General features: G+C 44.6%; 2 protein-coding genes across 2 annotated transcripts; both read left to right on the top strand.

The window, feature by feature from the left end:
• Positions 1–321: 321 nt before the first annotated feature.
• LOC127769885 (momilactone A synthase) lies at positions 322–1,654 on the top strand. The gene is made up of 2 exons (XM_052295545.1): positions 322–433; positions 664–1,654. Exons 1-2 carry the CDS (start codon positions 393–395, stop codon positions 1,445–1,447), a joined length of 825 nt encoding a protein of 274 aa, XP_052151505.1. The 5' UTR covers positions 322–392; the 3' UTR covers positions 1,448–1,654.
• A 5,825-nt stretch (positions 1,655–7,479) lies between these two features.
• Positions 7,480–8,961, top strand: LOC127769884 (momilactone A synthase-like). The gene is made up of 2 exons (XM_052295544.1): positions 7,480–7,577; positions 7,947–8,961. The coding sequence occupies exons 1-2, from the start codon at positions 7,540–7,542 to the stop codon at positions 8,731–8,733; spliced, it is 825 nt and encodes a 274-aa protein (XP_052151504.1). The 5' UTR covers positions 7,480–7,539; the 3' UTR covers positions 8,734–8,961.
• Positions 8,962–10,616: the final 1,655 nt, after the last annotated feature.

Here is a 10,616-nt window from a genome sequence, read left to right as displayed (position 1 = left end):
TTCTTCCTTCACCTATTCAATATAGGGCACACCACATTAGTCAACAAGGGAAAGAATCAGGAAGTGATGAAGCGTATGGGAACCAAATACACGTGATGTTCAAATTCCACAATTGTAAACGCCAACAAGTCAAGCAGTCACTTTGAAACTTCGAACGCAGCCGGCTTTGAAATCAAACATCTTTAAAAAAAAACTGTATATTTTTTTATATATTTTTAAAAATCAAACTTCTAGGATGTCAAGTTGAGGAAGCCGGCCGGTGTGTATAACCGCTATAAATAAGACGCAGCAACAGCTACACAAAATCACTTGTCAGACAGCACAAAACATCGATCCAAAAGCACTTCTCGGACAGCAAGTCGTCTCGATCCTGTTATTAGTATTCAGGCGCCATGGCAGCTGGAAGCTCCCATGTTTCTGTTGATGCAAGGAAGTATGAAAAGCTGTTTCCTTTTTCGACCGTGTTGCTCTACTAGTTGCTATGTGCTCCAATCTAGCTACTTCCTCCGTCCCAGAATATGTTAATTTAGTACAGGATCATCACATCCATGCAGTACTAGATTAACTTATGATCTAATAGTAGATTAACTTATTCTGTGACGAGGGTATGCATTACGTAAAGTAATAATTCGTGATGCTTACGTGTCATTGTCGTTGTGGCAGGCTGGTGGGCAAGGTGGCGGTGATCACCGGCGGCGCGAGCGGCATCGGCGCGTGCACGGCGCGGCTGTTCGTGAAGCACGGCGCCCGCGTCGTGGTCGCCGACATCCAGGACGAGCTGGGAGCTAGCCTCGTCGCCGAGCTCGGCCCGGACGCGTCCAGCTACGTGCACTGCGACGTCACGAACGAGGGCGACGTCGCCGCCGCGGTCGACCACGCCGTCGCCAGGTTCGGGAAGCTCGACGTCATGTTCAACAACGCCGGCGTCAGTGGCCCGCCGTGCTTCAGGATGAGCGAGTGCACCAAGGAGGACTTCGAGCGCGTGCTCGCCGTGAACCTGGTCGGCCCGTTCCTGGGCACCAAGCACGCGGCGCGGGTGATGGCGCCGGCGCGCCGCGGCAGCATCATCTCGACGGCGAGCCTGTCGTCGTCGGTGTCCGGCGCGGCGTCGCACGCGTACACGACGTCGAAGCACGCGCTGGTGGGGTTCACGGAGAACGCCGCCGGCGAGCTGGGCCGGCACGGGATCCGCGTCAACTGCGTTTCGCCCGCCGGGGTCGCCACGCCGCTGGCGAGGGCTGCCATGGGCATGGACGACGAGGCCATCGAGGCGATCATGGCGAACTCGGCGAACCTGAAGGGCGCAGGCGCACTCAAGGCGGACGACATCGCCGCCGCGGCGCTGTTCCTCGCCAGCGACGACGGCCGGTACGTGAGCGGCCAGAACCTGCGCGTCGACGGCGGCTTGTCCGTCGTCAACAGCAGCTTTGGTTTCTTCAGGGACTGAAAATGATTTGGGACCAGTCGTCAGTCGATCGACAATACTACATTACGTCGTTATATATGGTTGATGTTATTTGTGTTGCATTCTTGAATAAACTAGCATCCATGGTTCCCCGCTTGTTTGCGAGGACATTCCATCGATAGCTAGATTCTGTCTTGTATTTGTATTTGTTGGAAGAGTGAAATACATGCATGAACGGTGCTTAAACTATTCAGGTTTCCTGAACTCTAAAATTAAATTTGTATTTTTATCCTCAAATTTATATTGGGTGCCACTTATGTGACATGTCACAAAGACGCCTACATGTCAATTGGCTAACAGGTTCAGTCATACAGAAAATATAAAATTAAAACTTTAAAGGACGAGATGGTGCATAAGCTCCTTCGTTTTATTTTCACCCTTTCCCCCTCGAGCCTCACTCCGGTGCTTTCTACTCGTAGTAGAAAACGATCTGAACCATTGATCTAATTTGATTGAATGGTTCAGATCTATTTCTACTACCATCTTATCTTATGGTAGTAGAAGCGTGGGTGGGCAAATTTGTTAAAAAAAAACTATCTGCGGAGGGTAAACTCGCCTTCTAATAGTTACTAAACCTAACAGCGTACATGATCACGACACCGCCGCTCGCGTGCGCGCGCTCCTCTCTACCTGCAGCCGGACGCCGCTGCCGCATGTGTCTCCCCCCATCAGAGGCTACGCAGCAGGGCCTAGCATCTCAGTGAAGCAGGATACTTTCGCCATAGGCCGTGAAGGCCCCACGGTGCACACATGAAAAACCTGAGTTGGATGGATCATTGTTGCAAACGTCTTCGATCGAATCAAATGCATGTCTATTAAATTTCACTGCTACTAATATATGAGTGTTCGATTGGAATGGTCAAAGGTAGATCTACTGAATATCTGAATCTGACGATGAATGGCTCGGGCCGTGCCTTTCACTCTCTGGGGGTGTTTGTGTTGATGGAGATGGCACTACTGGCTAGTGGGTTAGCAGCTTGCGTACACTGCTCTCTGTTGCCTTTACAGGATTTTTTTGTGCTCAATCTGTTTCTGGGACAACTAAATTCAGCAACAAATTCTTTATGTAACTTTCTTGACACACCATTAATCAAATGGTAACAAGGTAGAGTCTCGCGTCAAAAAAAAATCATCAACAAAGCGCAATCAAGAGTTATATGAAACAAAATTCAAACATGGATGATTTATATTTCTATCATATTGTTTCATTAATGGCACAAATAGATCCACGTAACATTTGAAAAGCAGCAGGCATTAACCTTTAAACGCGCAGAACTACAACGAAAATGGCACAATACCAAGAGCTTAACTGCTACTCTGCCATGGTGTCTCGCTGCGACACACACTAGTTACATACATCATCACCACCAGCAGAATTCATGAAACATCAAGCACTACAATTTTTCGTCACCAACTGCACAAGTAAGCACCAGCAGTGCCAGGATTTTTCGTCACCAACAGTATAATTCAGTAGCAGCAACAGCAGTATTTTCCAGAAGCAAACTCTAGTCGGAATGGATCCAAGCGAGTCTCCGCCGCACGCGGAGGGGCTGGGATCATCGTCGGAGCGGCCTCCGAATTGAACTGCGCACCGCTGCCGCGATTGGATGCACGCGGAACGGCGGAAGGCCACGCGCAGCCGACGCTGGAATGGATCGGTTCCATCGCCGCGATAAGTAACATACGAGATGCAGTGCCTGCGTCGGGCCTAATGCGATCAAGCGACCGAGACACAGAAATCAGCCCCAGCCAAAATTACCCCTAATCTGTATTAGAAGATTACTAATCTACCCTTTAAAATAAACGGTCAGGATTAATTCTACTCGTAGTATAATACTACGAGTAGAAAGCACCGGAGCGTCGCCCTTCCCCCTCGGCTCGGTCTCTTTGTTCCTTCTATGGGCTTTCTTTCTGAACACTGTTCTTACAAGATTTGGTATGATATATATTTGACCCACCTACTAAGTCCAAATCTATAATACTAGTGCATATAACAGTTAAGATATTGACACTGAAGATGGACAAGTAGGGTACGAGTACTATTCTCATTACTATTAAGGAATCGTTAATTGTTGGGTCTTGACTGACCATCACGAGCCAGCCAAGGAAATGTACTCCTAGTTACATTGCAGCAACGCTGTGTTTGACAAGGACATGTTCTTATAAAAGTCAGGATTTAAGCCTACTCATAATTCAGCTACCCAACACTTCTACCACTCCATCTATTACCGATGCCTTGTCTACTTTGCTTGCTTAGGTAACTCTTCTACACCCACTACAAATCTACAATATAAAAGCAAAAAAGAAACGGTATTCTAAAACCAAAACGTCCGATCTCGTCCCCTCAGACATGCCTAAAAGTAAAAACCGATACCTTTAACTCCTTATATGTGCCAGTTTTTTTTAAAAAAGTACCGACACCTTGAGGAGCCGAACTAACCTAGCTTTTCACGGACGCTGATTTCTCATGAGCGCTGAGGAAGCGTTTCCCCTTATCCTCTTATCTGTCCACCTCTCCAGCTCCTCCTCTCTCTCCAGCAGCAGTGGCGGTCCCATGTATTAGACCGCGGCGCTAGCCTCACTTCCTATCCTGTGTGGCAATGCGGCGGCTTGACGGTAGCGGCAAGTGGAGTGGTCCTATAGAGGTGTGATTAGAGTAACTTGAACTTAGTCAGAATATCGGACCTAACTGAGAAAGTCCTAACTTAGCCGATAAGACTCTAAACAACGATGGAGTTAATGATAGAATCGATATATTAGATAGGCAATACTTGCATCAACATGAATAGAATATCGAACTTAACCGACAAAGTTCTTGACACACTAACACAAGCGAAGTTGATGGAACTTGCTTCTCAATAGAGATCAAACTTAGCCGATACAATCCCGCTCAAAACCAAGAACTTACAGGAATAAAAGGTGATGATGCGCCAAAAATAGTATATTGATCGAGAGATAATTTAAAAAGACACTGGGTGTGCATATTTATACCATCGGGCGGATACGAGTCCTGATTGGACACAAGATAAGATTCCTAACAAAAAGGTAAAATAACAAATCCTACCTATTTAAGAGATATACTAAAAATATGAAACTATCTTGCCGTGGTCTTTGCGATTCCTCTTTGTATTCATCTTGATCTGGATAAATTTCTATCTACCAACTAGCACCTTTCCTCAACCGAATCCGCTAAAGAAGCATATCAAATTTGATGTTAATAGTGCCCCAGCATCGCTGCGGGGGCGATGCCGCATCTAAGGCTGATGCTGACAGCACCAAGCCAACGGCGAAAAGCCTAATGGGCGATCGATCTCCCCGAGCGATCACCCCCTTCTCCACGTGGTTTCCTTTTTTGGCAGTGCATTACTTTCCTATTTTAGTAAATTTATGCACCTAAAGTTTGTACACCTCAAGTTTATACATCTAAAGTTTATATACCTAAAGTTTAGAGACCCAAATTTATAAGTCAAAATTTTATATATCAGATTCAAATTTGAATTTGAATTCAAAATTAACTCTTTTTTTGAGCTTTTCTATATAGTATTTCTATACATCTAAAGTTTATACACCCAAAGTTTATGAGTAAATTTCCTCTGTACCCCTAAAAACTCTCTCAATCCCTTTCATACCCCTGAAATTTACCTGATCCCTTCTATACACCTAAAATTTCAAATTTGATCCCTTCCATGCCCCTACCGTTACATTTTACATCATTTCACTGTTACGTTTGGTTGCAAATGTCCTTTTTGCCCTTGATGCTTTAGGTTTAAATATAAGCTTAAAAAACAATTGAAAATTTTGTTTGGGTGCACAGTATGTGCATTTTAAAAACTAAAGAGACTAAATAATTAGTGCAGAAAATTTTGACATAAATTTTGAAAATAAAATAAATGTAATAAATTAAAATTTTTATTTGAAATTTTAATAGGACAATGGATTTTTTTATCGGGAGCATTCATTAAAAGAATGTTGTGAACATTGGGAGTTCTATCTTTATATGAATGCTCCTCATTTTTATGTCTTTTTTATAAAAAAAATACGTATTTTTTTAATTTCATTATCTAAAAATATTTTTTGGGATAAATAATACATCGAACAACAAACTCATAACTATAATAGTCTCATGCAAGAAGCTTTTATATTTTTGATAATGTAATTCATGAATTTCTTTGTTCATCCAAGGGTAAAATGGTTATTTTTATAGAAAATAGACGGTCAACTAACGGTCGACTGACGTGAGGGGTATGGAAGGGATCAAAATCAAATTTTAGGAGTATACAAGGAAGTAAGCAAAATTCAGGGGTATAGAAGGGATTAGGTAAAATTTGAGGGGTAGACAAGGGATTTTCTCAAAGTTTATAGACCCAAAGTTTATAAGTCAATAGTTTATATGCCCGATTCAAATTTGAATTTGAATTCAAATATTTTTTTATATATAGTATTCTATACATAAATTTTTCTAACTTTGTTTTTTTATTTTTTTTTAAATTTATGGTGTAGTAGAAGAGAAGAAGGGGAGGAGGAAGTGGGGAGAGAAGAGTGTTAGGGGGGATGGGGGGTGATCGCCCACCCATTAGCGTCACCCAGCCAATGGTGGTGTCCATGTCGGGGTCGGTGAGAAAGTAGGGAGAAAAGTAGAGAAGTTTCATTGGGAGAAGAGTTGATCCGATCCGTTACCATTTTTCCTTCTCCAAGGTTAGTGCAGAACCAGCAAGGTTAACATCGGTGACACGGCTAAGCTGCTGAGGATGCAATGATTGGGGAGAGATTGAACGCATATGCATAAACCCCACAAAAACTATATATAACAACAACTAGGTCCACCGCACTATATTTTTCATTGTGTGTACACGATCCGATGGCTGCACGTGAGGGAGCTAACCTGTGAATCCGGCCATGCGACGTGGCACCACTGAATGGTCGAGAACATGCCCAGAATTCGGTATAAGAGATTGCTCTTTAGACAAAATGTTAATTAGCTCATAGAGAGATATCTTCTCAATTTAATAAAACTAAAAAAAATGTCATGCTAACACAATTTACATTACGTTCCTTGTGGATGTGGACCCAAGGACCTATATGTAATATTTTCAGTGGAGGTTCTTTGAGCTTTTGGCATTAGGGAGCGTATTTCCTCCAATGAAATTTTAACTGTCGGAAAGTAGTTAAAGTAATTATTTTACTTTCGAAAAATATGTAAACCTCAACAAAATTCATAAACAGTTCATCCTAACTCCGAATTAGGTGATAAACCAAATTTATTAGGACTCTATTGTCCGGTTGCAAAAAATAATTAATTAAGGTCTTTAATACTGTGAAGTCCAATTTGGCTCAACCATTATGAAAACAAGCAGTAAATTGTTAGGGAGAGTAAATTTCGTATTTGAGCACTGTATTTAGGTTGGAGTCGATCAGTCCATGTGTATAAAAGCTAAGAAAAGTCACATGTACATGCAAGTTGTGATTCGGACAATTGAATGATCATGCAGTCGATCTAGAAGACTGGAAGGTAGTATCTGGCTAGAATATTTTGTTTTTTATAAACATATACACTCACAAGGAAATTTCGTATTGGTTCCATTACAAGGAAATTTGATCAGTTAATTAAATTATGCTCACCAGGAACTAATTCATGTCGGGCCTCCTCCTTCATGGAAATATACTTAAAAGTCCAATCACATGTCTGTGGCCAGTCAATAATATATGGATGATTTGTACATATTGATATTGTGCAGATATATGGATGATTTGTACATACTGTGCAGTCAATATAATGCGCAATGTTGGTCAACAATCAGGGAAAGAATCAGGTTCAACTGAATATGCACGTGATGTTCAAATTCCACAATTGTAAACGCCACAGTCAGGCAGTCACTTCCAAACTTCAGCCGGCTTCGAAATGAAACTAAAAAATTGTATATTCGAAATAAGAATATCTAGTCAAGTTGAGGAAGCAGGCCGGTGTATAAAACTGCTATAAATAAGAGGCAGCTAGCAACAGCTACACAAAACCACTTCTCAGACAGCACAAAACATCGATCCAAAATCACTACTGCTATTAGTATTCAGGCGCCATGGCAGGCAGCTCCCATGTTTCTGCTGATGCAAGGAAGTATGAAAAGTTGTTTGCTTTTTCGATCTTCTTGCTCTACTACTGAAGTACTGATACAATCTGGGACGGATCCAACGTGGGTGCAGGGGGACTTAAGTCCCCCCTACACCCACAAAACCATGGATACCCCCTAAGCCCCCACCCCCCTTTAATTTTTTCATCATAGTTGATAAGATAGGAGGTGCTAAAGGTCTTATAATAGCATTTTAGTATAGTTTAATACTGAGATTATGTGTTTATATCGGTGTACTCGGTATGTTGAGTCCCCCTAACTTTTTGTTTGTGGATCCGCCCCTGGATACAATATATATGCATTGCGTTAATCGAGGAATAATTCGTGATGCGTACGCGTCGTTGTCGTTGTGGCAGGCTGGTGGGCAAGGTGGCGGTGATCACCGGCGGCGCGAGCGGCATCGGCGCGTGCACGGCGCGGCTGTTCGTGAAGCACGGCGCCCGCGTCGTGGTCGCCGACATCCAGGACGAGCTCGGAGCTAGCCTCGTCGCCGAGCTCGGCCCGGACGCCTCCAGCTACGTGCACTGCGACGTCACGAACGAGGGCGACGTCGCCGCCGCGGTCGACCACGCCGTCGCCACGTTCGGGAAGCTCGACGTCATGTTCAACAACGCCGGCGTCACCGGCCCGCCGTGCTTCAGGATCACCGAGAGCACCAAGGAGGACTTCGAGCGCGTGCTCGCCGTGAACCTGATCGGCCCGTTCCTGGGCACCAAGCACGCGGCGCGGGTGATGGCGCCGGCGCGCCGGGGCAGCATCATCTCGACGGCGAGCCTGTCGTCGTCGGTGTCCGGCACGGCGTCGCACGCGTACACGACATCGAAGCGCGCCCTGGTGGGGTTCACGGAGAACGCCGCCGGCGAGCTGGGCCGGCACGGGATCCGCGTCAACTGCGTTTCCCCCGCCGCGGTCGCCACGCCGCTGGCTAGGGCTGCCATGGGTATGGACATGGACGACGAGACCATTGAGGCGATCATGGAGAAGTCGGCGAACCTGAAGGGCGTAGGACTCAAGGTGGACGACATCGCCGCCGCGGCGCTGTTCCTCGCCAGCGACGACGGGCGGTACGTGAGCGGCCAGAACCTGCGCGTCGACGGCGGCGTGTCCGTCGTCAACTCGAGCTTTGGTTTCTTCAGGGACTGATAGTGATAGAGATCCATAACTTCCGTCGTCAACTCCAGCTTCCAAGCACGTTTGTCGTTCATCGTCATTTGTGTTGCTTTCTGTAATAAACTAGCATTGTGTGGTTTCCCACATGTTTGCATGGACATAGATTTCGGTTGTATTTGTATTCTCTTGGAATTTATTCCATAGCAGTTGCTTTCTTGAATGGTAAACTAGCACTCTTGCTGTTAATAATGCGACTGATTTTTTTCAGTTCACGGGTACATTTTTTTTTTTCAGCAGTTAGGTGTTCCTCACGACTCGTGCTTCGCTGCTACAAAACTACTTTTTGTAGATACCCTGCTTTTTTTTAACAAACCTGCGAGAATTCACTAGCGATCTTGGGTAAAGACCTGCTTGTAAAAATAGATTTTTGCAGGTGGACAACTAAAGAGATCCCGCTATGAAAATAGGCTATTTTCGTAAATAGACCTCTTAAGAAACACATCTGCATGCACAAATCAATTTAGACTAGCAAAGTTTTCCCTCCACCAGTAGTTCCCGCAACACCCACACTTCACTCTTTTTTCCCTCCCCTTACTCCTATACTCCTCACCTAGCCTGACATCACCTTTTTTTTCCTGTCCTCTCCCCTTCTCTCTCCTCCTCCCAGTCATCTCCCCCACCATCCTCTCTCTCCAATCCTGTACAGCCTCCACACCTCTTCGGGCGGCGACACAATAGGCTTGAGGCAGCGGTGGCATTGAACTGCACAATTTCCGCCACCTCTGCATATGGGAGTGGCGAATCCATTGTCAGCGCCCAAGGGAGCGGGGGATTCTTCACCGGGAGGTCGGGAATAGTGGGAGCGGCGACGATGACCAACGAAGGGAAGATCCACCGTCGTTGGGCTCGGTAGTGTTGGTATTTGTTATGATCAAAGGTAAATCCGCTAGCACATGGATACTGCTGCAGTATTTCACCTTAGATTAGTCCAAGAGTATCAAATCATAAACAACCCTTACCTGGTCTAGATCATTTCTCAAATTGTTGAAATCTCTCATTTGCACAATGTGATAGCTATGCAGTGCCTTCCTAAACTGTTTAACATCTTGAAAGCACATACCTTCACAAATATAGCTATGGTCTAACATCTTGGTTTCATCAGCTAACATTCTCCTAGGTCTCTTCCTCTTTTTCACCACAATTGGCACCTCAGCACCATCATCGTCTTCAGAGCATAGATCATCTTCATCACCCATAGGTATCTCTCACATTTCTTATTCCTGGTAGCAATCTCACAATTTCTATTGGTTGATACTAGCAGTGCTTGCAGTGTCACAACGTCTGCCTTGCTTGTTTTCATGGATTTTGGCTGCACAAAAATATCTTCGACGACTGTATCACCCTCACAATGCTCTGTCGGGTCTTCTGTCCACCTCTTTTTCTCCTCTACCATCTCGTGTACATATAACTCATCTTCCTCAGAATCATAGTCAGATACATCATTATATTCCTCATTGATGAGACCATGCTCATCAATAATCTCGGCATGCTCTTGCCCTTGCTGAGTGCCTCACTACAAGTAGCCTTGTCAATCTCAACCATACTATCTTCTATGTTATCATGGTTTTTCTTCATGAGATACATGTTCACAACCTTTACACACTTTGGTACTCCTTTATCATTGCATCGACTTGAATATCACTCTCCACTATAACCATGCTGGCCAATCCTCTGCCATCCTTCTTATTGTAACATAGGAAATCCATCGTGGAATAGCCAATGCTCTCCATCATATCAGCCAAATTAAAATAGTACAATAAGTCTTGTTCTATTTTTCTTTGCACAAAAGTTTGTCCCACCACAGTGCCATCACAAATCATGTTAATTGTCCATTCATCATCTTCCGTCCTACGGAA

The sequence above is a fragment of the Oryza glaberrima genome, chromosome 4, assembly GCF_000147395.1.
Source record: "Oryza glaberrima chromosome 4, OglaRS2, whole genome shotgun sequence".
Lineage (NCBI taxonomy): Eukaryota > Viridiplantae > Streptophyta > Magnoliopsida > Poales > Poaceae > Oryza > Oryza glaberrima.
This window is presented reverse-complemented; position numbering and strand designations above follow the sequence as displayed.

What these genes read in the sequence shown, in the direction of transcription:
- LOC127769885 (XM_052295545.1), top strand. Translation starts at nt 393, where the DNA reads ATGGCAGCTGGAAGCTCCCATGTTTCTGTTGATGCAAGGAA. An exon ending in GTTTCTGTTGATGCAAGGAA is followed by an intron (nt 434 to 663) that starts GTATGAAAAGCT and finishes TCGTTGTGGCAG; the next exon opens with GCTGGTGGGCAAGGTGGCGG.
- LOC127769884 (XM_052295544.1), top strand. Translation starts at nt 7,540, where the DNA reads ATGGCAGGCAGCTCCCATGTTTCTGCTGATGCAAGGAA. An exon ending in GTTTCTGCTGATGCAAGGAA is followed by an intron (nt 7,578 to 7,946) that starts GTATGAAAAGTT and finishes TCGTTGTGGCAG; the next exon opens with GCTGGTGGGCAAGGTGGCGG.